At 41.5% G+C, this 27851-nt stretch overlaps 1 protein-coding gene across 1 annotated transcript in view; it reads left to right on the forward strand.

The window, feature by feature from the left end:
* The window catches only part of KNDC1 (kinase non-catalytic C-lobe domain containing 1), a 91193-nt gene extending 65340 nt beyond the window's left edge, over window positions 1-25853 (forward strand). The window contains exons 20-30 of the mRNA XM_081955335.1: window positions 1591-1811; window positions 3752-3865; window positions 6163-6310; window positions 6503-6685; window positions 9422-9583; window positions 13389-13471; window positions 14227-14377; window positions 15960-16082; window positions 16213-16272; window positions 21874-22031; window positions 22683-25853. Coding sequence (XP_081811461.1) covers window positions 1591-1811; window positions 3752-3865; window positions 6163-6310; window positions 6503-6685; window positions 9422-9583; window positions 13389-13471; window positions 14227-14377; window positions 15960-16082; window positions 16213-16272; window positions 21874-22031; window positions 22683-22911 — 1632 coding nt within the window. The 3' untranslated portion in view covers window positions 22912-25853. The remainder of the gene's footprint in view (window positions 1-1590; window positions 1812-3751; window positions 3866-6162; window positions 6311-6502; window positions 6686-9421; window positions 9584-13388; window positions 13472-14226; window positions 14378-15959; window positions 16083-16212; window positions 16273-21873; window positions 22032-22682) is intronic.
* Window positions 25854-27851: the final 1998 nt, after the last annotated feature.

Below are 27851 nucleotides of genomic sequence, written 5' to 3' on the forward strand. Positions count from 1 at the left end.
AATGTCCAGGTGGTACTTAGAACTTGGAGAAAAGGGGGGGGGGGAGAGCAAGCTATGATTAGATATCCCAGATGGTGGGGGAAAGGCAAAGGTGGTAAATGGTGGTAAAGGATAGGTGATAGTTCCATTCATCTGTTTCATGGTGGATGTGGCCCCCCCGATGGATGGGGGGGGCATTCCTGGCCCAGCTGCTTGGCTCCCAGTGTTAGTCCGCTCGAGCCAGCAGGGGCCCGGGAGGGGAATGGGAGTAGCCAGGAACAAGTAGCCAGGAATGACAAGATGACAAAATATCCCAAGGGGTCCCTGGTTGCAGCTTCCTCCATTCAACCATCGTCGCAGCCATCTCCCCTTGTCTCTTCCAGCAGCCTCTGGCTGCCTCCCAGTCCTTCTCACCTATCAGATGTTTTCCTGTTTCTCTCCCTCGGGTCCTTCGATGTCTCAGGGATCTCTCCGGTGCCTCCAATGCCTCCGGAGCCTCTCACCCCCTTCTTCTCACTCTCCTTCAGCTTTTCCGGCTCTTTTCCGGCTCTTTTGAGGTTTTTCGGTGTTTCTCGGCGTTTCTCAGTGCCAGCACCGCTGGCGCAGCCTCACCGCGCCGTCACCATTGATTTTTCCTTTCCGGTGGCCGTTTGCAGCCCTCCAGTCCTCTCCTCCCTCCGGTCTTCACCGACCACCCTGGCGGGCCAAAACAAGCCCGAAACATGCCTGGATGGTCGGGCTATCGAACTCTCGGCCCCCTCGGATGATACGGGGGCCGGCAGCAACCCTTAACTGGGCGGGAGCTCCATGGTGTTCTTGGAGCTCAAGAGACGCCCGCCATCATCATTGGAAGCTCCTCCCCCCATGATTTCCTACCTTAATAAGGAGCTGCGCCAGATTTTTGTGGAAACTCTGCAGGTGCAGCATAGCTTGAACACACAATTTGTGTGCGTCAGATCATATCTGTGAGTCAGTTTAGTGTAGTGGTTAAGACATTGTGTTAGAAACTGGGAGATGGTGAATTTTAGTTCAACCTGAGGCACAAAGCCAGTTGGGTAACCTTGTGCCAATCATACTCTCTCAGCCTTAGGAAGGAGGCAAGGGCAAAGTACTTCACTCTTGTCAAGACAACTGTAGGAACTAGTCCCCCCCTGCTTATTAGTACTGCATTTACCCTTTCTAACTGTTAGAAATCCTTATATATAGCCCTACAGAACAAACAGCGCACAGTGAACATGTGCTTTTCTGCTTAACTGCAGAAGGAAATCGGAAACCTTTATACAAAGATATAGAGCAGGGGTGTCAAACTTGCAATGACACGTTGTCATGTGACGTATCACAACTTTCTTCCCCTTCGTTAAACGGGCAGGGGAGAGTGCGTGACACATCTGGCCTGCGGGCCATGTGTTTGACACCCATGACCTAGTATATACCTTAGGTGCAACTGCAAACCTATAAACGCTGCCATCTACTGGTTGAAGAATATACTGCCGTAGTTGTTGTATAAAATACATGAACACTGTATTCTAACACTTACTCCACATCTTTTGGAAGCATTTTTTTCCTCTGTATCTTTTCTGTTTGTTTCTTTCTTGTCTCCTTTTGCTGCAGATTATGCATGCAGAAAAATGGGGTGTTGAACCATGCAACTTTCTTACAGTGGTTAATATGGGACAAAATGAAATGCTGGACATCAGTGCCTTAGATGATGTGCTACTTTTTTATCACATAAACAAAACTACAAGCGAAGCTCAGTATAATGACAATCAAAATTGCCTAAGAAATCTTCAAGCTGGAACTCCACTTGGATTAATGGCATGTCTGTATTCTAGGTACAGCCTCTTGTACAATTCCACCAGAAATTATAGTACAATAAAATTGAGTATCAATTCTAATCTTAAGACACTTCATGTTTTCCCCAGAAAAATCTGAAAATGTGATATTGGTCCATCTAGCTTGGTGTTGCTTCATTAGATACAGCACAGTTTTCCTATTTGTGGAAATATAGCAATAGCACTAACTCATATACCACTTTACAGTGCTTTTCAGCCTTCTATAAGCAGTTTACAAAGGCAGCATATTGCCCCCAACAATCTGGGTTTTACCAAACTCGTAAGGATGGAAGGCTGAGTCGACCTTGAGCCAGTAAGGATGGAACCCCTGGCAGTGAGCAGAGTCAGCCTGCAATACTGCATCTAACCACTGCGCCACCATATGGCTCCTTGGGAGGATATGTTTATTGGAAGGGCAGATGGAGAAAATATACATCTACAATTAAAGGAGTTGTTAGGTTACGAGACCTTTTTTTCTTTTTTTTTCAGTAATGGAGTGAAATGATTTCCATTCATTCTGGAGTTGGAATCAAAAATCTTCAAGATCTTTAGGTCTTCTTATCCCAAATTAATTGCTATGTAAATAAAAGCATTACTGTATTCCTGAATATACAGGTAGTCCTCGGCCCAAAGGTGGTGTGTCAAGAGGCAATTGGACTTGCTTGTTTTTCTTTGAAGATGTTTCACTTCTCATCCAAGAAGATTCTTCAACTCTGGATGAGAGCTTCTTGGAGGAGAAGCAAAACGTCTTCAAAGAAAAACCAGAAAATCCAGTTGCCCCTTGAAAAAGCGTATTTCGGACAACCATGACCTGGATGACAGAGAATCTCCATAGATAGGTCATCCTCGACTTACATCCATTCATTTAGCAACCATTCAAAATTGCAATGGCACTGAAAAAAGTAACTTACAACCAGTCCTTGCATTTTCAACCATTGCAGCATCCCCATTGTCACGCGATCAAAGCAAAATTAATGGGGGGAAGGTGGATTGGCTTAATAACTGCATGATCGCTTAACAACTGCAGTGATTTGGTTGTGATCTCTTAACAACCATTGCAAAAAAAAGGTTGTAACATCAGGCATGATTCATTTAAGTTTAGCAAGCAAACTTCTGGTCCCAATTGTGGCCATAAGTCAAGGACTATCTGTAAATAGTTAATTTGTGCAAGAATCTAGACTAGAAAAGAGGAACGAGTATCAAACATATTTCAGTGACCACTGCATCATTTGCAAAAACAAGAGAAGAAAAGAATGATGGCTAGGCTAGAATTCTCACCATTTTTTGGCAAACCTTTAAAAAGTCTAGCATGGGAAGTGGGGGAGAAGAAGCCTGTTGATTTGTTTTTCGCATGTTCTTTGGCCTAGAACACGGGTGTCAAACTTGTGGCATCATTATGCCATCACATGATGTTTTGCGACTTTTCCCCCCATTCATGAAGCTGGGGTGGGCGTGGCCTGGGTGTGATGCATCCGCCCTGTGGGGCCTCCTGTTTGACACCCCTGGTCTACAGTCTAGTGAAATGGTCCCTGCCATGTAAAAGCTTAGGAAAGCAAGTTAAATTGTTACTTCTGAACTTAAAATTGTAGTAAGCCTTTCTTACTGCATTTTTTAATCATCCAGACTAACTAGAAACTATAGTAGCTTTGTCCGTTTCTTAGGTAAATGCTTCATTCTGCAGCTTTTAGAAACAGAATTGATTTTTAAAATTGGTAGATTGTACCTTAAAAGTATTTTCGGCTCATAATAATGTCAAGAAATACGTTACTTGTTATCATACATTTTAAAAAAATCTATTTCAAAAAGAACAGTAAACAGAAATTGCAATATTAACTGATATCTAACTGAATAATTTTCTTTTGCTTCCTATTTTTTTGTCACTCTTGAGACCAATAAAGCAAATTTTAGCTTGCATTATTGTTTTCCTTTGTATTCTTCAGAAACGCATTTTTAAAAGGCTATGTTCAACAGTTTCTATTCACTTTTCGGTATTTCTGCTCACAAGAGGAACTGTTACAATTCCTTCTAGATAGAATCAGAATTACCTTGCCCAGGTAGGTAATGAAATCCCACTGAAATCAGGTATATTTGAGTTCATTAGTATTTGAGTGGCCTTTATTATGTACCTTTTCATAATTATAAAGTATTGCTTACTTTGTAGTCAGAGGGCATCGGCAAAAAAATAGTTCTTATGCCAGTTGAAGTTTTTGCAACCTTTAGATTTTTCTATCTGGATTACCAAGACTGTTTTTTGCTCATAATAACAAGATTAGCAATGGTGCTGTCCTTAGAATTTCGATGAAGAACAAAGTAAGGAAAGTGATTGGCAGATTTTCTTACCTTCATTACCTCTTACAACAAATGTCTTTCTAACATGGATAGGATCGGGTGATTGTTGATGGGTACTTGAAATGGGCCATTTAGCTAACTGTGCTCTATTAGTTGAGTTATAATGTGAGTTTAACAGTCTTCTGGAATAGTGCCATACCCATTTTAAAGATAAGTTTAGCACTCTTCCAAATGAGCATCAACCTAGTTGAGAGATTATGAGAAGAGGGAAGTAGGGAGTGATCAGTAAGGAATGAACTCTATCCTTCTTTAATGTTGCTAAGGAATGGTGGTCCTGGCACCCACTCCACTTAATAGCCAGCATCAGTAGAAATAGCTAATATGTGGCCATGGTATCAAGAGCCGGGGAAATCAGGAGATTCAGGCAGATTTATTGTAAACTGAAACTCTCTACAAGAATCTGAACTACTAACGGTCAAGGGAAATTAGTGGGAATTAAGAAAGGAATTCAAGGTGTGCTGAACTTAGATCTCTTGTGGGTGGAACTCATGACTGATGATGCGTTTGACCCCTCCCTTGGGCTCCGCCTGGTCATCTCCTACCCATGGAGCCAGAATGAAGCAAGCCAAATAGAGTCACTTTCTCTATTTTAAGTAATAAAAACAATGAAAATGACACCCCCATGAAAACTCTCATTGACAAAAGCAACTTCTCCGGTGTCATCAATGGCTTAGATGAGGGGATAGATGAGTAACTCATCAAATTTGCAGACGACACCAAGCTGGCAGGAATAGCCAACACTCCAGAAGACAGGCTTAAGATACAGAAGGATCTTGACAGACTTGAACATTGGGCACTATCGAATAAAATGACATTCAATGGTGAAACAAGTAAAGTTCTACATTTAGGCAAGAAAAATCAAATGCACAGATATAATATAGGTGGTACCTGGCTCCACAGTAGTAACTGCAAGAGGGATCTTGGAGTCCTAGTGGACAATCACTTAAATATGAACCAGCAGTGTGCTGCAGCTGCCAAAAAAGCCAACACAGTCCTTGAGGGATAAATTCAAGATCATGTGAAGTGTTAATACCACTTTATAATGCCTTTGTAAGGCCTCACTTTGAATACTGCATCCAGTTTTGATTGCCACAATGAGACAGTAAAAAAAAGTGCAGAGAAGAGCAACAAGGATGATTAGGGGACTGGAGACTAAAACATATGAAGAACGGTTGCAGGAACTGGGTATGTTTAGCTTAAGAGAAAGAAGGACTAGGGGAGACATGATAGCAGTGTTCCAATATCTCAGGGGCTGCCACAAAGAAGAGGGAGTCAAACTATTCTCCAAGGCACCTGAAGGCAGGACAAGAAGCAATGGGTGGAAACTAATCAAGGAGAAAAGCAACCTAGAACGAAGGAAAAATTTCCTGACAGAACAATTAATCAGTGGAACAACTTGTCTCCAGAAGTTGTGGATGCTCTAACACTGGAAGTTTTTAAGAAGAGTTTGGAAAACCATTTGTCTGAAAAGGTATAGGGCTGAGCAGGGGTTTGGACTAGAAGACCTCCACGGTCCCTTCCAACTCTTATCATTTTGTCTATTATATCTGAACCTCCAACACAAACTGGTAGAATCTAGCTCTCTTTAGTGGTTGAAATCAATACACTACAGGAACAGCATTAGTAAAACATTTTAAGCACATCTCTCGAGCTCTTTCAGAGCAGTACTAAACCATGTTTAAAGAAGACTTAATAAGTACTTCAGAAAGTGATTATTCCACGCCTAAAGTGGCCAATATAGTTACCGTACGGTTAGATTTTTTAGACCAGAGGGGATCTGAAGAAATTTCCAAGGGTATCTGTTTAGATTTGGTCAATTCTTTCACTGATTGCACATTCTTCTGTAAGCCAAAATATATAATTGGATTTCAACATGGTTTTTTCTTGCTTTTAAAAATTACATTTTTTATGTGTGATGTAATAAGCTGAAACAGATAATCTTTTGGAATGCTTATGCCAGGTGAAAACTCCTCTTCATCTTTTTCTTTTTTAATTTTCTTAGTTCCAGCCCAGAATCTTCTTCATTGTTCAGCAAAATATACCACCGTAGTTTCTCCATTCTTCAAGCTTGGATCGAAGACTGTTATACCGTAGACTTTAGCATAAACCCTAATTTCATGCGAATACTAAAAGACTTTATCATTTCCCAGGTAATTCACTGCTTTGACAGATAGCTTAATGTAAATGTCTTCTAAATCACCTCTAAGTTACAGCGTACAATATTCCAATACATTATTCTAAATATAATTGGTTGAGGATGTGGGGGAATGAAAATAAAATTTATTTCGGATAAATTAAGACACATTTTGAAGCAGAGGAATATAATTACTGACTTTTTGCAGGTGGTTCCACTCAATGGTTGTGGCAGACAGTTGCTGTCATTACTTAATAACATTGCTAGCGAGAAAGAGAGAAAAGTTTCTCAGTTCTGCAAGAAGGAAGAATGGGAACAAGGGATGGAGATCCATGAAACACAATCATTACTTTTTTCATGTAAGAGGGACTCGGGAAATGTTTTACAAAAGGTATGTCATTTCCCTAACTTGCTTTATATTCACTTATGGTAACTATATCCAATTGTTATTCTTTGTCACTGTACTTAGTAGCCTTATCTAGTCTATTTGAAAGAGTGCCTTAGCTAAGTTATCATGGAAAGTTTACATCTAAATTAAGAGGTGAATCATGATTTTGAGTAGGATACAACTATCAGATGCTATGAAAGCTAGTCCTCCACTGGTTACATCTTCTAATCTAGTTTTTAGCTGGACAAAATCAAACAGCAGTTAATTGCATGAAATAATTGAGATGTATGATTTATTTTCATAAATCTAGTGGTTAAGACACCAGGCTAGAAAGCAGGAGACTTTGAGTTCAAGTCCTGTTGTGGCCATGAACACTAGCTGGGTAACTTTGGGCCAGTCACTTTTTCTCAGCCCAACCAATGGTGGGTTTCAAATTTTTTTAGAACCTATTTTGTAGGTGTGGCCTGTTTTGTGGGAGTGGCTTGGCAGTCATGTGATTGAGTGGGAGTGGCCAACTTGATGTCACTCACCAGGAGATGTCATGGATTGGGTAAAATGTGGTGAAGCTCACTTAACAACACTCTTGCTTAGCAACCAAAATTTTGGGCTCAATTGTAGTCATAAGTCAAGGACTATCTTTACCTTCCTCTGCATGGCAGCCTTGTCCTAGTAAACACCAAAATAATCCATACAATGTAAGGTTTCCTGCTGCAGCAGGGGGTTGGACTAGATGACCTAGTAGCCTTCTAGCCCTAAATTGCTGTGCTGTTTTTCTTTCTGCTAACAAAGAAACCTGCCTAAGGCTCATTCCACATGCCTGCCAGATAGAGATAATGAGATAATGACCCTAGAGAAAGTTTGGTTCCATTCACAAGCAGGGAATCATCCAAACCCTTTTAGAAACACAATGCTCATATTGCACAAACCCCAAAACTTCAAAAACATAAAACCATATAACATATAACCATATATAACAATATAACCAATTTGTTCTTTCCTGCACCTTTTCAATTTAAAGTTATTAAGACTTGTGGACTTCAACTCCCAGAATTCCACAGCCAAGCATGCTCAGTTCCGATTTAAAGCGACTGTTTTCTCCTTTGGGAATGAAGTTTTCTTCTTTCTTTCTTTTTCTCCTCACTTCCCCGCCTCCCTCCCTCCCTCCTCTCTCAAACACACACACACACACACAAGTTGGATTGGATTATCTCTCCTACCCCCTTCCCTCTCTCACTCACTGTCTCTCAAACAAATACACACAAACACACACACACACAGCTCTTCCCTGATTACAAGTTGGATTGGATATTTTTTCCAATAGCTTGAAAGCAGATCCTTTGCCACCGCCCTCCATTCCCCTGCTGCCTTCCCCAAACACCTCCCCCATTGCAAATGCAGCCTGCTGTCTGGGTGGGAAATGCCTGGAACGCAATAAAGCCCACCCACTCACCTCCTGTGGTCTCCTCAGTGCTCGTGTGTGCTCTCCCTCCTCAAGTGTAGTTTGATTGCAGGCAGAGACACATTGCCTTTTCAAACTTGTAATCAATGAAGCTGGGCAGGATTTTTGCATAGCTTTATTCAGGTGTGTGTGTGTGTGTGTGTGTGTGTGTGTGTGAAATGGATGGGGGCCTGGGGAGGAAGTCACTCCACTTGGGGAGGGAGAGCACAAGCGAGCCAGGGTCCTTCCCTCCAGCCTTTGGCCAAAGCCCCGAACAGCACCAGGAGGATGAAGTTTGAATTCCTCCCCCTTCCTCCGACCCACCTATACCTTTTCCAGCTGCTTCAGAGAGGGCTTCAATGCTGCTCTTGCCTCGAATCCTCTGAAGAAGCCCCTTCTTTCTTTCCTTCCTTCCTTCCTTCCTTCCTTCCTTCCTTCCTTCCTTCCTTCCTTCCTTCCTTCCTCCCTCCCTCCCTCCCTCCCTCCCTCCCTTTCTTCCTTCCACAGCTGGAACAGGTTCTAACCGGTATGGTAGATTTGTGGAACCTCTTCTACTGAACCGGTTAGAACCAGCAGGAACCCACCCCTGAGCCCAACCCACCTTTTAGGCTTGTGTTGTGGGAAAAATTATTATTGTAAATATAATAAAGATGGGATAGAAATAAATAAATCAAATAAATCTAGAAAAGATAAAGTTCTAGTAGGGATTCCTGTTTGGTCATATTTGTAGAATTTGTTATGGAATAAATTAGTGCTGAAGTTAAGAAAATTATGAGAAATTATTATTTAAGGAAAATCTAAGAATCTTCCTGACTAGCACTGATGATGTTGCCTAATTAGGGTAATGAAATGTCTGCAAGAAAACAAGCAAGCTCAGAGAGCACCAAGGACCCCTAAATAATTCTCCTTTATTGGAGCCTCCTTGTGGAGTACTGTGAAGCTGTTACCATAGCAACTCCACAGCGCTATACAGTAGAAGCCATTTTAAGGCAGTAATGTAGAAGCCATTTAAGGCACAACAGACCGTATCTTAACAGAACACGCACACCGAGGGATGTTAGGGGTGTCTTACCCACGCATCCACCCCAGTATTTGTTTCCAGAGTATAAGTAATCTGTGCACCAAGTTTGGTTGAAATTGCTTGAGGCGTTCCAGAATTATTCTAGAACATACACATGCCATTTTTATATAGAGAGATATCTTATATAAGAATATATATTTAAATTCTATATCTTATGTAAGACTGGTTTCAATTTTCGTTATGAAAGATGTGGCTAATGGCTCTTGTCCTTCTCAAATAGCATCTTAGCTGGAGATTTTCAAAAGGCACTGAACCCCAGGTGTGTCATAGACCCACAACAGAAGAATTATCTGGCTTCTACATCAAAATAGCCGAGGCTCCATATTTCTTAAACGAATATACTGCGCAACAACTTTGTTCTCAGCTGACATTATTAGAACAGGTAAAATGGATTTTCTGTCACCATGGTTTTAGCACCGTGCTCTTTAAATATTGCTATGCTTTAACACTCCAGCTGTATATAACAATATATTCAGAATGTGGTGAAAGCACTGAATTCATTTTGAAAGACCAAAGTAGAGCTGTGTGTGTGTCAATAGCTTAATCTGTGCTGGTTTGCCTCAGTTGTCTGAGCTGACTCACTGACTCCCAAGGGGAAAACCTCTTCACCTCATATAAATTAAGGTAAATTCTATTAGTTTTTTTCTCTAGAATGGAATGAAATGTGTAGGCAAGCTAGAGTATTGTTAACAGACAAGTCGTACCGGTTTTCATTCCAACTGAAAAAAAAGTTCTTTACATACTTTGAATTTCCAGCTTTCAGTCGATAAAAAGTGTGTTTTGTGTACAATTTAAAAGTGACCCTAAAATAATCATGTTGGTATCAAGAAGCATTTAGCAGAAGCCAAAAGAGCCCTTTGTGGGACCCCGAGAAATTGCTCTAAATGCTGATACTTTCCCGTTGCAAAATGTCAACTTCCTATTTAATTCACTTCTTTGAACGATTTTGTTTAAATCAGAGCAGGGAACCTGGTAAGCACCATGGTTGATGTCTCAGATCATGTTGATGCCAGTGGGCACTATTCTTCTTACCCATGCTGCTGTGCTTTGTCTCTGAAGGAGGAGTTTTGTATCAGGAAATAGATATGAGCATCTTTCCCTCACAACAAGCAATGTGAAACTCAAGGATCTAGAACTGTGTCTCTCAATCTTGGCAACATTAACACAGGTGGAGTTCAACTCCCAGAATTCCCCAGGCAACATGGCTGGCTGGGGAATTCTGAGAGGGGAAGTCTGCCTGCCTTAATATTGCACAATGTTGAGAAACACTGATCTAGAAGTCCCTAGGCAGTATTTTTTTTTCATATTTATAATAATAGCAATATTGCTGTCAATTAGAATCACCTAAGGCAGGGGTGTCCAAACTTGGCAACTTTAAGACTTGTGGACTTCAACTCCCAGAATTCCCCAGCCAACTGCTGGCTGGGGAATTCTGGGAGTTGAAGTCCACAAGTCTTAAAGTTGCCAAGTTTGGACACCCCTGACCTAAGGCAATTTGGGAACTGACTGAGCATCATCCAGAACTGGATTTCATTTGTTTTGTTTTAATTTAATAATATTAAATTAATAATTATAATATTGTTAATTATTTACTTTATTATAATTAATAATGGCAATTATTGGTGGCACAGTGGTTAGATTGCAGTATTGCAGGCAACGTCTGCTGACTGCTGATTACCAAGCAGTTTGCAGTTCGGAGCTCACCAGGCTCAAGGGTTGACTCAGCCTTCCATCCTTCCGAGGTGGGTAAAATGAGGACCCAGATTGTCGGGGGTGATATGCTGGCTCTGTAAACTGCTTAGAGAGAGATGTAAAGCACTGTGAAGTGGTATATAAGTCTAAGTGCTATTGCTATTTAATTGGTGGGGCATTTTATTCATTGTTTATTTTGATTTGGTGAAAATGTAGTGAGTGAATTACAATTAGCAGCATATAAGTTTGTTAAATATTTAAAATAACTATAGGCACAGTTCTTGTATTGAAAATTTTCTAATGGCTTTAACAACTTCCTTGTTCTGAATAAAATTTGTTGTGAAAGATATGGTGTGAACTTGTCCCATCAGACAACGTCTACAAAGCGTACCCCTGTCACTGCTTTCTCTCCTTCCTTTTCTGGCTTTTTACACTACAGAATTGGTATAAGAACACAGCAGAAGACACTCTAGATAGTATGATAGGGTTAGAATTCCAGAACTAGATCCTGGTCAAGAAAATCAAATTTCTGCTTATTGTTTTTTTAAAAATTAATGAACTAATGAAATTATAGCCTTAGCCATTTTCAACACAAATCTCTTCCCCAAATCAACTTAATTATTCATTAAATTTACAAAAACTTTGGGTGGCATAAAGTTAAGGTTTGTTGAACTTTAGGAAAAGTTATATTTGCTTGGGGAAAAATTGTTTGTTGTAGCATATTCTACAATAAAAATATGTACAGTAATATTGCTACACTACAATTCCTAAATTTCTAATTATAAATAAGATGATGCACTTTCAGATCTCTGGCCAACCTCATTGCTACACACTGCAATTTCCCCTGCCAATTGATGCATAAATACCATATTTTTCAGAGTATAAGACGCACCGGAGTATAAGGCACAAAAAGATTTTGGAGAGGCAAATTAAAAAAAAAGTTTTTGCACACTGCAGACCTCCCAAAAACGGCCCATTTTGCACGAAAACGGGCCCATTTTTGTCAAAAAAGGGGCATGCATAGCCTTTAGGAGGCTTCCAGAGTGCTCCTGGGGGCTGGGGAGCAAAAAAGGGCCTGAGTTTTGCTCATTTGTTTCTCCCCAACCCCCAGGCGCACTCTGGAAGCCTCCTAAAGGCTCTGCACAGCCATTTTTGCAAAAATGCTGTGTTCAGTGTATAAGACGCACCCAGATTTTCAGCCTCTTTTTTGAGGGGATAAAGGTGTGTCTTATTGTTGGAAGATGTCCTTCTGTATTCAGCTCCAAGTGGGGGAAAAGACACTGGAGACATGGAGGCTGCTTGGAAAGATGGTTTAATGGTGGACAGGACCACACTGCTTGAGTCCTGAATAGAAAAGGTGATCACATGGTTCAATGTTGGGTGAAGAAGAAGAGAAGAGCAATGGGATGAAAGTTCCTAGCTTTATACTCTGTTTGGCCTCACTTCTCTGTTTCCTGTTCCTGTGTAAGAAATGTTTTCTGATTGGTTGTCAGACTCCCATGGGGCCAAGCTTGAGTTTCCAGATGCCATGTGGTGAGTTTCTATGGAAGGCTAATATTATCATGCCTTAATCCCATCACTCTGGAGCTGAAAGGGAGAACTCTTTATTATGTAGAAGAGACTGGCTTGGTCATTTTAATGGGGCATTAAGGAAAGTGGGGGCTATTAAGAGTGAGTCTGTTTCCTGCCTAAAACATGTTTCTCCATTTCTGATCCAGGGAAATATAATATTCTGCTTTTTCAATATTTCCTAGGATATTTCATTTTCCTAGGAGGGGGGTGGATGCTAACTTCCTACATTATGCTCCAAAAAATACAGTAGATTCAATGACCACAATACTGCATAGCAAGCAACTTTTCAGCCCTACCTGGACCTCATATGGTATTATTACAATACCTTATGAGAAGCAATGTTCCCTGATCTCCTCAAAGATGAATGGTATATCTGTAAGAAGCTCATATTGGACTTGAAAGATACGAACAGTGATTGAAAGTAGAATCTCCATCTGGCTTCTGTAGACTAAATTCACTATGTTTTCTTTGGCAATCAGACAGGGGTTGTTTACCATTCCTCTTGGAGATTTGTTGGTTTGTTATTTTCCAATCTAACTAGAAGCTCTACTAGTTTCTGATGGTCTGTCATGTATGCATTCATTAGATCTGAACCTGAATGGCAGTTTTAAAGCTGAACTAAAATTGACCTCTATCAGGTGACTCACACTTTAGAATGAAACTGATAAGAATGTATTTCAGTTGGGCTCAGGATTAGGTTTTTTTATGCTAAAATTGCTGTGATTGTCTTGTACAATGGCTTTTAATGAGTGAGACATGGATGGAATGTAAAGAAATACCTCCTTGATTTATTGGTATAATTGGTGTCTTTCTGGGTCATTTCCTAACAGACTACAGTTTGTGAGTTTGGATTAGAAAACACAATAATGGAGGCATGCAAAACAGAATATATGACACATGACCATTTTCTTCCATCTGTTTAGGAATTATTCCATAAATGCCATCCAGTGCATTTTCTAAATTCAAGATTGCTCGGAGTCAAAGATAAAACTGTGCCTCTCCCAAAGTAAGTTTGCTATTTAGCCAACCCTGCTGATGAAAGCGGAAAACTACTGACATGCCAGAATATTTAGCTTCTGCTTAGCTTTAATAACAGGCGAAAGCTGTTATTTAGTAGCTCCTTCTATTGTTTCTGCAGAAACCCTTTGATGCTTTTTCTTTCTTAGGTGGCTATAAAATGACAGAATTGAAGGCAGTTCATTTAATGTGAACCATTGGAACAAGTTTACCTCTAAGGCAGATGCTCCCAAACTTTCTCAGTTAAAGAAGCATCCAGCTATTCCTAAACTGTGGACCATGCTCCCTTGGGGCTCATTAACAAGCTTGCTAACTGTTCCATATGTTAAATATTGTAGTAAAGGATATTTCAGGGCTCCTGTGAGTTCATTGCAACACCTCTGAGGTTGAGGATCAGGATCTGCATAAGGTGGGGTGAGATAGGAACAATTTTAGAAGTCTAGTTTTATTCCTGGCATCATCTGGACTATTAAGGAAGGCAAATCAAAGACTGCAGAATTGTGGATAAATTATCCAAGGCATTTACTTGGTGCTTAGCTTTGTACTTGCCAGTTACGATACATTCTGAAAATAATGTCTTTTGCTGAAGATCTAGGTTATTCGCGTCTTTGAGCTTTGATCTTATATCCCTTGGGGTTGGAAATAAATGCAATCCAATTCGTTGCTTTCCTTGCAGTGAGTTGCGTTAGCTTTTGCATAGACTTAAGCTGTAAGTGTTATAAATTTTTTCATTTTATTTTACAGGGCTTCTTCCTCTGAATTGCTATCTACTCCGACTTATAACCTTTTTGCCAAAAACTGTGTCCAAGATGATTACCTCCTGCAGCTTTTAAAATATGCAGATAATGTCAGTACCTGGGTGGCTGCTGAGATTGTCACCAGTTGCAGCTCTAAGGTACGAATTCCTGTTTCATGAATTGGGTGTGAATGTGTGCCTGGGCACACGATTCGTTACTGTGATTTTATTTATGTGATTAATGACTATTTCTTCTCTGAATAGAATAGCAATAGCACTTGGAGTTATATATCGCTTCATAGTGCTTTACAGATCTTTCTAAGTGGTTTGCAGAGTCAGCAAATTTCCCTCAATAATCTCTAGATCCTCATTTTACCCATTTCGGAAGGATGGAAGGCTGAGTCAACCTTGACCCAGTCAGGATTGAACTGGCAGTCAACAGCGTTAGCCTGCAATACTGCTTTCTAGCCACTGTGCCACCACAGCTCTTTTGTTGTCAGAGAAATCTTTTGTTTTCTCTGAACTACATAAAAAAAACTGTAACCCAGCTCCCAGAATTCCCCAGCTAGCATGGGGAAATTTGTAAGTGCTGTTTAACACATCTGTGTGCATATGTGTCTTCAAGTTAGTGTTAACTCCTGGACAAGTCGCTGCAAGTTTCTTGGCAGCATTTTAGAAGTGGTTTTTGCTTGATGTCCTTCTAGGTTTGGGAGATAATGACTGACACAAGGCCACCCAGTTGGCTTTCTGCCTACGGTGGGCTGGTTTCTAGCTTGGTGCCTTAACCACTGCACTAAACTGACAGTTCATTTAATAGCATGATCAATAAATGGTCCAGGGCAACAAAACGTAGTTCATCTTTAGTATCTATTGTCTGGCGTAATTTCTTTGAATAATATAACAACATTCCTTGCAGATATCGAAAGGGAACAATTGCTTAATTGTTTACACTTTTAATTCTTTTTCTTTTTTATTACTTTTTTCTTATTTCCTATATTTTATCAGTTTTTGAAATTCAATGAAGTTGTATTAAAAAAGAATATAGTCTATGAATTCTGATCTTTATACCTATTAAATAATCTATCATTAGGTATTATGATTTGCATGAGGATAAGCTAATTTTAATGCACCAGGATGATTGTTCTTGGTTCTTTGTTTTTTTTTGTTTTGTTTTCATAAGCATCAATAGATTTTATAGTTTATTTAGTTTTATAGAGTTTATAGATGTAATTTGCCTGGGTGCTTTATTGTGTTTGATTATATTTTATCTTGCTGTAGTCTGATCATTAACTAAAATAAAGTCTTTCCCTCTCGTCCCTTCTCAAAAATACACGATTATTAGTAACCAAAAGCTACTTGGAAACCAGATTTTTTGTAGTTGCATAATAAATCTAATGAAGAAGTGTTTCATGGGGAAAAACATATACAATGTGCTTTGTGGTTTCAGCAAACAAAACAATTAGAGTAATTTATTTAATCTGACACCAAATCTCTTCTTTTTGGTGAGCATTTTGCTTTGGTTGCCAATGGGTAATGAATTTTATCACATTTAGCTAGCTGGAATTGAAAGCATTTAGCTATTTTCATATAATGATGATGTTCTCCCTGACTGTGTAGCGAAAAAATAGAGCTGGAAATGTATTTTTTGACATGGAGGGCTGGGCATTTGAAACAGGGGTTGTACACATTGGCAGAGAATACTGATGCATTTTGTTTAAACTGTTTTCTGATTGTTCTCCAGGTACAGATGAATTGGGTATCAAAATTTCTCTTCACTGCCAAGTGTTGCTACAAGCAAAGAAATTTTTCCACTGCCATGCAAATCCTGAGAGGTCTGGAAAATCTCATTGTCAGACAATTGCCTGTGAGTGCTATGCCTAATTATTAGTTGTTTATACAGGCAGTATACTTTTAAAATAATATCTGGAGCATGCGAAGGATGCGTTCCACTTGTAATATTCAGAAGACTAACATTTATTTTGATTTCTGTTCAGATTTGGAAAAGCATGCCTTCTAAAGTTTCTGATATACTGGAAGAACTGAAGGCTGTAGAGGTACAGTAAAAAAATAAGTTCTTTTCTCTCTATCATGAATGGAAATCTGGGCTGATCCTCAGAAATTTTTGCTGGCAGGCACAGCTTCAGGGTGATTTTGTGTTTTTTCTGCAGGAGATGATCAAATGCCTGTCATGCTTTGTTTGTTTGTTTGTTTGTTTATTGGATTTATATGCTGCCCTTCTCCCAAAGGACTCAGGGCGGTGTACAACATTAAAAAAAAAAACATATTACAAAAGTTAAAAAGGAAATTAGATAGGAAATTGTCCCAAAACAAACCCAATTAATATTAAGAGGTAGTCCTCAGCTTATGATCACAATTGAGCCCAAAATTTCTGTTGCTAATTGAAAAATTTCCCAAGTGAGTTTTGCCCCATGTTGCAACCTTTATTGCCACCGTTGTTAAGTGAATCACTGCACTTGTTAAGTTAGTAACATGGTTGTTAAGTGAATCTGGCTTCCCCATGGACTTTGCTTGTCAGAAGGTCGCAGATGTTGATCACATGATGCCATGGTCATAAATTTGAGTCAGTTGCCAAAAATCTGAATTTTAATCGCACGATGATGAGGATGCTGCAACGGTCATCAATGTGAAAAATGGCCATGAGTCACTTTTTTCAATGCTGTTGTATTTTCAGACGGATATTAGACAAACTGTTGTCATCTTTGCTTAACACAGCACCCCCTACAGGCTGAGGCACTACAAGCATATTCTCAGTTTGTGGGCCTATGTCGTACGACTATAAAGTTGACCATGAATGATTTGCCTGTGGCCCCACCCCACCTTGATCTATAGGAATAGGCACTAAATGGATAAGCAGATTGTATAGTGGTGCATCTGAACAGGCATGGGAGCTCTAGGCCAGTGATGGTGAACCTATGACATACTGTATGTATCCCAGGTATTACACCATTTTTTGCTGGACTCTCTGGATCCTCTGGAAAAGTGGTCCCCAACCACTGGTCTGTGAGTGGAACTGGGCCACAGCATGCCAGAAACCGGGCCACGCAAACAAGCAAAGTCCCATCTGCAGGAAACAGGCAGCACACGAAACCATGCCCCCTCCAGTCTGCAGAAAAAACTCTCTCCATGGAACCAGTCCCTGGGGCCACTTCTCTAGAAGTTATACAAGAACGAGATAAGCAGAGTCAAGATGGGCATTTTTTAAAGGCTCACCATCACTACTCTTGTTGTTAGTTGCAAAGTTGTGCCCGACCCATCATGACCCAATGGACAACGGGCACGGGAAAGCAAGGAAAGAGGCAGCGTGATCGGGTGGGGGAAGCAACGAAAGAGGCAGCGAGAGGCAGCGAGAGCGGGCACGGGAAAGCAAGGAAAGACGCAGCGTGAGCAAGTGGGGGAAGCAACGAAAGAGGCAGCGTGATCGGGTGGGGGAAGCAACGAAAGAGGCAGCGAGAGCGGGCACGGGAAAGCAAGGAAATAGGCAGTGTGAGCAAGTGGGGGAAGCAACGAAAGAGGCAGCGAGAGGCAGCGAGAGCGGGCACGGGAAAGCAACGAAAGAGGCAGCGTGAGCGGGTGGGGGAAGCAACGAAAGAGGCAGCGTGATCGGGTGGGGGAAGCAACGAAAGAGGCAGCGAGAGCGGGCACGGGAAAGCAAGGAAAGAGGCAGCGTGAGCAAGTGGGAGAAGCAACGAAAGAGGCAGCGAGAGGCAGCGAGAGCGGGCACGGGAAAGCAAGGAAAGAGGCAGCGTGAGCGGGTGGGGGAAGCAACGAAAGAGGCAGCGTGATCGGGTGGGGGAAGCAACGAAAGAGGCAGCGAGAGGCAGCGAGAGCGGGCACGGGAAAGCAAGGAAAGAGGCAGCGTGAGCAAGTGGGGGAAGCAACGAAAGAGGCAGCGAAAGGCAGCGAGAGCGGGCACGGGAAAGCAACGAAAGAGGCAGCGTGAGCGGGTGGGGGAAGCAACGAAAGAGGCAGCGTGATCGGGTGGGGGAAGCAACGAAAGAGGCAGCGAGAGCGGGCACGGGAAAGCAAGGAAAGAGGCAGCGTGAGCAAGTGGGGGAAGCAACGAAAGAGGCAGCGAGAGCGGGCACGGGAAAGCAAGGAAAGAGGCAGCGTGAGCGGGTGGGGGAAGCAACGAAAGAGGCAGCGTGATCGGGTGGGGGAAGCAACGAAAGAGGCAGCGAGAGGCAGCGAGAGCGGGCACGGGAAAGCAAGGAAAGGCAGCGTGAGCAAGTGGGGGAAGCAACGAAAGAGGCAGCGAGAGGCAGCGAGAGCGGGCACGGGAAAGCAACGAAAGAGGCAGCGTGAGCGGGTGGGGGAAGCAACGAAAGAGGCAGCGTGATCGGGTGGGGGAAGCAACGAAAGAGGCAGCGAGAGGCAGCGAGAGCGGGCACGGGAAAGCAAGGAAAGAGGCAGCGAGAGCGGGCACGGGAAAGCAAGGAAAGAGGCAGCGTGAGCGGGTGGGGGAAGCAACGAAAGAGGCAGCGAGAGCGGGCACGGGAAAGCAAGGAAAGAGGCAGCGTGAGCGGGTGGGGGAAGCAACGAAAGAGGCAGCGAGAGGCAGCGAGAGCGGGCACGGGAAAGCAAGGAAAGAGGCAGCGAGAGCGGGCACGGGAAAGCAAGGAAAGAGGCAGCGTGAGCGGGTGGGGGAAGCAACGAAAGAGGCAGCGAGAGGCAGCGAGAGCGGGCACGGGAAAGAAACGAAAGAGGCAGCGTGAGCGGGTGGGGGAAGCAACGAAAGAGGCAGCGAGAGTGGGCACGGGAAAGCAACGAAAGAGGCAGCGAGGGCGGGTGGGAAAGCAACGAAAGGGAGGGCGGGTGGGAAAGCAAGGAAAGAGGCAGCGAGAGCGGGCACGGGAAAGCAAGGAAAGAGGCAGCGAGAGCGGGCGGTGGCTGCAGGCGGCAAGGCTTGAGCGGGGTGAAAGCGCAGCCCCTTTCGTTGCTTTCCCATTCACCCCGCTCAAGACTTGCCCGAGAGAGCTGGGGATCGGGCTTTGGGTTGGTAGGAGACCTTGAAGGAGGGGGGGGGGAGGGACTGGGGCCGGTGGAGGAAGCAATGCTACAGTGCACTCTGCGGTCCCCTTAATGTTCACTCAGGAAGGCAGGGACCACGTGAGCAGGAGGCTGAGGCTCCGCCTTCCTGATGACGTCACCAGTCTCACCAGCCATAACCCTCACCGCACGTCACTGTTCTCCAGTGAGTCCTTCCTTCTCATTAGGTGGCCAAAGTATTTGACTTTCATCCTCAGGATCTGGCTTTCTAAAGAGCAGTCAGGGTTGATCTCCTCTAGGACTGACCAGTCCAAGGGACTCGCAGGAGTCTTCTTCAGCACCATAGTTCAAAGACCTCAAATCTTTGGTGCTCAGCCTTTCTTATGGTCCAACTTTCACAGCCATACATTGCAACTGGGAAAACCATAGCCTCCACTACTCTAGGTCAATGTTTTCCTTCATCAGGTGTGAGACAATAATATTAGAGACCATTTCCAGTCATCCCAGCTTGGACTGGACTGGAGATGGGAAAAAAGAGCACATGATCTGGGCCTTCCTTTATACATGTGCTTCTCTTGCCCACCACATTACAGGCAGTCCTCAACTTATGATCACAATTGAGCCCAAAAGTTCACTTGTTAAGTGAGACATTTGTTGAGTGCGTTTTGCCCCATTTTATGACTGTTCCTGCCATAGTTGTTAAGTAAATCACTGCAGTTGTTAAGTTAGTAACACAGTTGTTAAGTGAATCTGGCTATCCCATTGACTTTGCTTGTCAGAAGTTCACAAAAGTTGATGACATGACCCTGGAACACTCATAAATATGAGTCAGTTGCCAAGTATCTGCTGTTGGGTTTTCTAAAAATTCCCTAATTGATTCACGAGCATTGAGCCAAGTTTCAGTTCAAAACTTGTCATTTATTAGGAGTACCATAGGCAAGATCTTTTCACAGTCAGATCTAAGCTTTGTTTGAGCTATATCTGAACTTTACCCCTGTTCCTTCCCTCCCCTCAGTCTGTGTCATAAATCAAATTCCCAAATGAAGTGCATCCCTCCCAAGCCTGCTGCAGTAATCTGAGATCCGACTTCATCTGACAGTATGTGTGAAATGCGCTACCCCCCTTCTCTTGCTATGGCAACGTTAGGAGTTGACATCTGCATTATGATCATGTGACCATGGGAATGCTGCAACATTCATGGGGAAAAGGGTCATAACTTTGTAACTTCAACCAATTACTAAACGAACTGTCTAAAATTGAAGATTACCTGCATTCCCCTTCCATGCAAAACTAGCTGGAATGAATACATCTGTGAGTCTGTCCTCAAGAAACTTGAAAATTTGGAGGAGGGGAGCTTACTGTACTTTATATTGTCAACGTTTGTATCCAACGCTTCTTCCTAGGATTTGAGGGCAGCCTTTAGAGAAACAATTCCCAAAGCAGAGACAAATTTAAGGCTGAGCAGAAAAATTAAACAAGGTCTTTCTGATCCAGGGCTGACATTGTGGCAAGTCTATATGCTGGCTCTCCCTTTGCTGGAAATCTTGTCCCCATCTGCTCCGCTTAATGGTTTATCACTCCCTCAGGCCAGCTAAGCTCCAAAGTGTTCCTTGTAAATGTCATAATTGCAGCCTTTCTGACAGTGAGTGAATTGGAAGGCTACCGGGAACTTGTTTTTGTTTTAAAAACTGTTCTGTTATAAACAGAAGGATAAACACAAATTGAACAATCCAGTCGCTGATTTCTATTTCTCTCGCATTCTGCCTTGGGTTTTTTTTTTTTTTAGATGCAGTTGTAACATTTCAGATTTGGTTGCAAAAGAATATTGAATTATTTTTCCTCTTAGCTCCTGCATTGCGGGATGGGAACATTTTAAACACTGACTTTGAGAAGTACAATACCTTTTTATTCAAAGTAAATCTCTCCCAATGTCTTCTGCTTTTAGCCAAAATAAAACAATTGTTAGGACTAGTGAAAGTATATACGTATATGTGATATTTGGCAGTATTTGCTCCTCCAAAGATCTGGATCACTTGTCTTTCCTTGAAGGGATAACATTTTGCAAACAAAAGAGAACATTTTGCAATTGCTCTTTATATCCTCCAGGACTGAAATCTGGCATAAAAATCCATGTCCAGATATAAGACATTATTATACATTATTTACAGTATATATTACACAGTGTAAGGGGACGCAGTGGCTCAGTGGCTAATACGCTGAGCTTGTTGATCAGAAAGGTCGGCAGTTTGGTGAGTTGAATCCCTAGTGCTGCATAACAGAGTGAACTCTCAGATTCTGCCAACCTAGCAGTTCGAAAGCACGTAAAAAAGGCAAGTAGAAAAATAGGAACCACCTTTGGTGGGAAGGTAACAGCGTTCCATGCGCCTTCAGCATTTAGTCATGCCAGCCACATGACCACGGAGACGTCTTCAGACAGCGCTGGCTCTTTGGCTTTGAAATGGAGATGAACACCGCTCCCTAGAGTCGGGAACGACTAACACATATGTGTGAGGGGAACCTTAACCTTTACATTATAGTTCCCAATTTTAAGTCTTTTCTCTTTACATATTATACAAAAATTGATATCCCATCAATCGTCATGCCCTGTTCTAAGACGTCTGCCTGCATGTCTGTGTGTCTTATTTCAGGTATTTTTAAAAAGTGACAGCTTGTGCTTAATGGAAGGGGAGAGATTTAAAACATCGCCAACAATTCCATCAGCTCACATACTAGCTATGCACATACAGCAACTTGAAACTGGAGGATTTACGATGCGAAATGGCACATACAAGTGGACCAAACTTAGGTAATGTTTTATGGCATGGAATGTATTAAAATGGAATACAGTCTTGCAGCTTAATATAGCTGAACAATAATGTTTAAAAAACATAATCTGTATATTAATTTATGAAATAATTAAAGGCAAGATAAATTAGATAGAAGGAAGGACTAGGGGAGACATGATAGCAGTGTTCCAATATCTCAGGGGTTGCCACAAAGAAGAGGGAGTCAAACTATTTCCCAAGCCACCTGAGGGTAGAACAAGAAGCAATGGGTGGAAACTAATCAAGGAGAGAAGCAACTTAGAACTGAGGAGAAACTTCCAGACAGTTAGAACAATTAATCAGTGGAACAACTAGCCTCCAGAAGTTGTGAATGCCCCAACACTGGAAGTCTTTAAGAAGATGTTGGATAGCCATTTGTCTGAAACGGTATAGGGTTTCCTGCCTAGGCAGGGGGTTGGACTAGAAGACCTCCAAGGTCCCTTCCAACTCTGCTATTGTATTGTATTATAAATTGAACATTTTGATTATTTATTGTAGAATGCTTTATATAAATTTGTTTTTAAAAAATGGAATATTAAGCGCCTAACACAGTGTTTATTTCCCTATTTTATCAAACATGGGGGGGAAAAACCCCAGCCTGACTGGATTCTTTCATCTTTTCTCTTTTTAAGAAATATTGCGAAAGTTGTAAGCCAAGTTCAAGCATTTCAAGAAAACCCCTACATGTTCCCACCAGATTGCCAATTACAAGATTTCTTAAGACAACGAATAACTTTTCTTAACGATGCAGACATCTTCACATTAGCAGCTGATAATTATGCCAACTTTCATCAGAAACCTGAAAAGCAATCTCGAAAAATCCAAGATGCATTACACAGGATGAAAGCAATGTTTCAGTAAGGTTTATATACATCTATCCAGCAATTTTTATTTCAAGAAACATCTTCCTGGATCAGTTACTAAAATAGCTGTACAGGTAGTCCTCGATTTACCAATCACAATTGAGCCCAAAATTTCCATTGCCAAGCAAGGCAGTTGTTCAGTGAGCCATGCCCCATTTTATGGCATTTTTTGCCATGGTTAAGCAAATCGCTACGGTTGCTAAGAGAATCATTAAGCAAAACTGGTTTCCCCCATTGACTATTTTCATTATTTTCATTTGAGTTTATTTCTTGAAATGGATACAAAAAATAAGGGTTAATAATTCCCATTTAGGGAACAAACGAAAATATACGATGCTGTCAAAGGAGCAAAAGAAATTGAAATGGAAAGGGGCTGGTCACATAGCAAGAAGAACTGGTGGCAGGTGGACCAAGGCAGTCCTGGAATGGATCCCCACTTGATAAAAAGTGTCCACAAAAGCGACCTAAAACAAGAAGGATCGATGACATCATCAGATATGGCAGGCAGAATTGGTAAAAGGAAGCTCAGGATTATATTGGTTGGAAACATGCAGAAGAGGCCTTCATCCTGCAGTGGATAAACAATGGCTAAGATGATGATGATGAATCATCACCATTTTGAAAGTAATGTTGATTGAGATTAGCATTCGGCTCTGTTTCGGTTTGGAACTACCAATCCTTTGGAGCAGTGATGAAATTCAAATTTTTGACTACCGGTTCTGTGGTGGGCGTGGCAGGGGAAGGATACTGCAAAATCTCCATTCCCACTCCACTCTGGGGCCAGCCAGAGGTGGTATTTGCCAGTTCTCTGAACTACTCAAAATTTCCGCTACAGGTTCTCCAGAACCTGCTGAATTTCACCCCTGCTTTGGAGGCATTTGCAAGATTCCTGCTGTTAGTTTCTTCATTTAATAAGAAGTTAGCTTTGGAAGAACATATCAAAGGTGTGTAAAGAGATGAATACTAAATATTTCCCCACCTTTATTTTGTCTTGAAGATAGAGATTAGAGATAAAGATTAAATCTGAGTATAACTTGTCAGAAGACCCAGCTTTTCACAAATATTTCACCATCTTTAACAACAACAACAAAACATCTGTACAATGACATTTGGAGAAACAGTGGCCTCCGTAAGGATGGATCTACAAAGTCAAGGGGGGTGATTAGAACCGCACAATCAAAGCCTTGCTCCTTTTTAATGTGTGATGCATTCATGATACACAGAAGGGGGCAGGCTTGAATTGTCTGGTTGTGTCTGCCAACCTGAGTTTCTTAACTTCCCTTTGGAGATTTCTGCCCAGAAACTCATTTTGTTGCTAATTAATTGGTCACCAGATTAAGCAAGTTCAAAATTGGAACTGGTCCTGCCATGGTTTTCTCCAGTAAAGCTTGATTCCTCGAATTTCATAAGGGCCTCGCATACAGTAGGTTGCCCCACTGGTGCTTAGATGAGAAGAAACAGAGCTCCTCCATAAGGAGAAAGACATTTTGAAAATGCTGGTCTTTCGTTTGGTGTTTGCTTTGAGAGAGCTTTTCTTTCCTTTGTTTAAATACAGAAAGGCAGCCCTTCCCTAGCCAAAGGGAGCGTGTTAACTATTTTAGAACCCACCATTAATTTCTTATTCCTGAGCGGCAGAGAGAGAGGAAGAGAAAGTCCCCATGTATCTCTTTAGTTGTGCTATCAGAAGTTTTTTGCTGCTGGTTCAGGTTTCCCCATTTTAGCTGCTGCATTCAGCAGGTTCTTTCCCAAGAATCTTGTCATGAGGAACAAACCACAGAGGACAGGACGAGCTAAAAAATTCTGCTGCATATTCTCTTCGGACATAAAAAGTCTAGTGCAGAAAAACTGCCACTGGAATAAGAGCATTGAACGTATCCTGAGCCAACATCTATTACTATGTGGCCAAAGGAGAAAGTGGAGACAGAAGTTGACATTAAAAAAAAGACAAGTACTGTGTTAGCATTCCAAGTAATGCATCTGTCAAAAGCAAAACTCCAAGGCAGGTAGATTCCTCAAGGAACATGTTTATTGGATACATCATATCGGCACAGCTAGTGAAAACCAACTCTGAAAGTTCCCATGGTTTTCCCCCCTAATTAAAAGATTGAATATTTCCTTCCCCAGATGTCACTGGTCACATTGCCCAATGAAAGTAGCTGGGGAGACTGCTTGTTTATTCTTCTGTTGGGATGACCTTGGTTCCCATAAGAAAACTTTTTTGTTTTGACTAGTAACCCTTCTATCTACTTTCCCCTCTCCCTTCCCCTTTCCAAAGTCCGTGGCAACTATGAGGCAGGAAAAGATGGCTTCAGCCAGGCTCGCTTCAGAGCTGACATACTGGATGTAACCCATAGGCAACCCATTACCAACCACTAGTTTAGCTCAATGGTGACCTGACAGGTGTCACCCTGATTATTTGAGTAACTTGCTTCAATCGAGGAGTGGACATATCAAATTCAAAACAAAACCCCACAATGGCCATATGGCTAAGGCCCTTAATCAAAACTAAGTATCAATTAAAGTCTCCCATCTGACAACTTGCACAAGATCCGTTGAGAGCTCTGCTTGTTGCTTAGGAAAGAGTAGAAGGTATCGAAGAGAAAAAGATGCATCAACAAGAGGTGGTCCTACCACTTCTAGTAAGTGCCTCCAAGGGAATGTATCCCTCTAGAGACAAAATATTTTCTGCTCTCAATTACCTAATGCTATCTGAGTGCTCATATAGTATCAGCCTCCACAGGTAATAAGAAAAGAAAATGTTTAGTTGCCCATTTGCTCCTAACGTTCTTCCAGATCTATTAGGTTTTGGGGGTTGGCATGGCCTTCTAAGATTGAATTCTCAACATACAGAAATGATTAGACCTGAATTTGGTTTCTTGAGTCAGATTAGCTAAACTGAAAGCAGAGACTTAATTTCAAATCATAAACACTTATTTTTTTTTTTTTAAAAAAAATCATGTTCAGTATCTCTTCTTTTTCTTATACCAGCTCTGCTATTTCTAGCTTATGGTTCTAAGGCAGAATATGACTCCTTTTCAAGAATAATTTTCATACAAATTTGCAAACATGATGCGTTTCTATACGTGCTATGTATTTGATTGGCATGACGTTTTGTATGCATGTGCTTAACTTTTATTACTTTTTCTGTAATTTCCTATTAAAACAGAGCACCTGTTAAACAATTAGTTGGTAACAATTTTACTGTTGCGCACTGATTTGTTTCAAAGGATTTAAATCCTTCATTTAAGGAAGTATTTATTATATCACCTAGAAGTAATTTTCCTATTGAATCTGAAGAAGATTAATCATAGTGATATGTTATATTTTGTTTGAAAACTTTTTTCATTTTCAGTTCAGTCGAATCTATGTTTTTGAATTTTTATATGAAATTATTTTTCAAAAGTCTTTTAAGCTGTGGTCTGTGAAAATTGTTTAATCATGAGAAAATTTGAGCAAATATTTCTCTGTAAATTACAGTGTCAAAATTATTTTAAAGAACTTCTTTTCATGATTGTGTCATTCTGTGCTATGCTCTTTTGCTGATGACCTGAAGTACTTTCCAATAATTGACTTAAAATGTTCTAAAATCTGTTCTCAGAAGTCAACATGTAAGTTACTTTTTAAACTGTCCTTATATTTTTATATGAAGCAGTCAGTATTTTCAAGCTTTTATTGCTTTTAAGAATATCTCACGATATGATGTGAAAATAAATGTTTGAGTCTATAGGAAACTTCTTGTCTAACTTGCTATTTGTATTGAATTTTCTGATTTATTTTGATGTTGACTTGAACATAGGGAGAAACAGGCATTTTTAATACATTAGTAATACAAATTGAAACCTTGTATTAATATACCTGCAGCAACCTCTTGTCCCACTCCAAATTATTTTCAATAAAGTTTGAGAATTTGTGTGAAACTATTTTTAGAGTTTATACTACTGTGTTTCCCAGAAAATAAGACAGGGTCTTATTTTGTTTTTACCCACAAAATTGTTTTGGGGTTGCCAGGCGGCTGCTCTCTTCCAAGTGGGCTCCCAAAGAGCCAGGCAGAACCTCAAGGGCGAATGGCTGTGTTGTGCTGTCGCAGAAGCGCCACACAACAGCCATGAAGCGCCCACCCACGAGCAACCACCCGGCAAACCCCCTTTCCAGCCGGGCACAGCTCCATTCACTGACCTAGGGTTATCGCCAAGCTGCGTGAGTGCCTGTTCGCCACCGCCCGGCTCCCGCAGCTTGGCACCTTCGAAATGGCAGTGAATGGTGCTCTGCACAGCTGGAGAGGGTGGTTGCACAAGCAGCTGTTCCGCTCTCGCTCATGCGCCTCCCACCCTCATGATGCCCTGGCCCAGCTCTCCCTTCAGAGCTGGGCCAGGGCATCCCTGCTGTACCCTCTATGGTTGGCCCACAACCATAGAGCATACACCCAGAGCAGCCACTGCCAGAAGACTCGGTTTGGAAGCCGCTGAAAAAGCCATGCTGGGATGGCGGTGGTGGTGGTGGCGGCAGCAGAGATGCTCTGGCTCTAAACCACTGAAATGTATATAATCTACAGAAAGAGCCAGAATTTTTTAGTCTGTAATCCATGCTATAACTTTCTGCCCTGTTCAAGAGCATAAGCTCATATGGCTTATCAAGTTAGTAGGGCTGAAATTTATAGAACTTTTTGTTGGAGGACTTAAAGCTATTTTAATAATTTAAAAATAATTGTAAATGTAAAACAAGCACTTGAGCGAATATAATCAAATATTAACTATGGCATTTTAGCAATAATATTTCACTCATCTCCGAGTCATGAACAAAATCAAAAGAAGAGAAAAAGGAGTTTTTTTTTAAAATGTCGGGGACAGATGAGATTATTCTCATCTAATCAGAGCCATAAATTATATATTATTCTCTCTTGCTTCCTTCTGCCTTATCTCACTATTGTAGCTTTCAGGT

This window comes from Natrix helvetica, assembly GCF_964273705.1.
Source record: "Natrix helvetica genome assembly, chromosome: 5".
Taxonomy (NCBI): Eukaryota; Metazoa; Chordata; class Lepidosauria; order Squamata; family Natricidae; genus Natrix; species Natrix helvetica.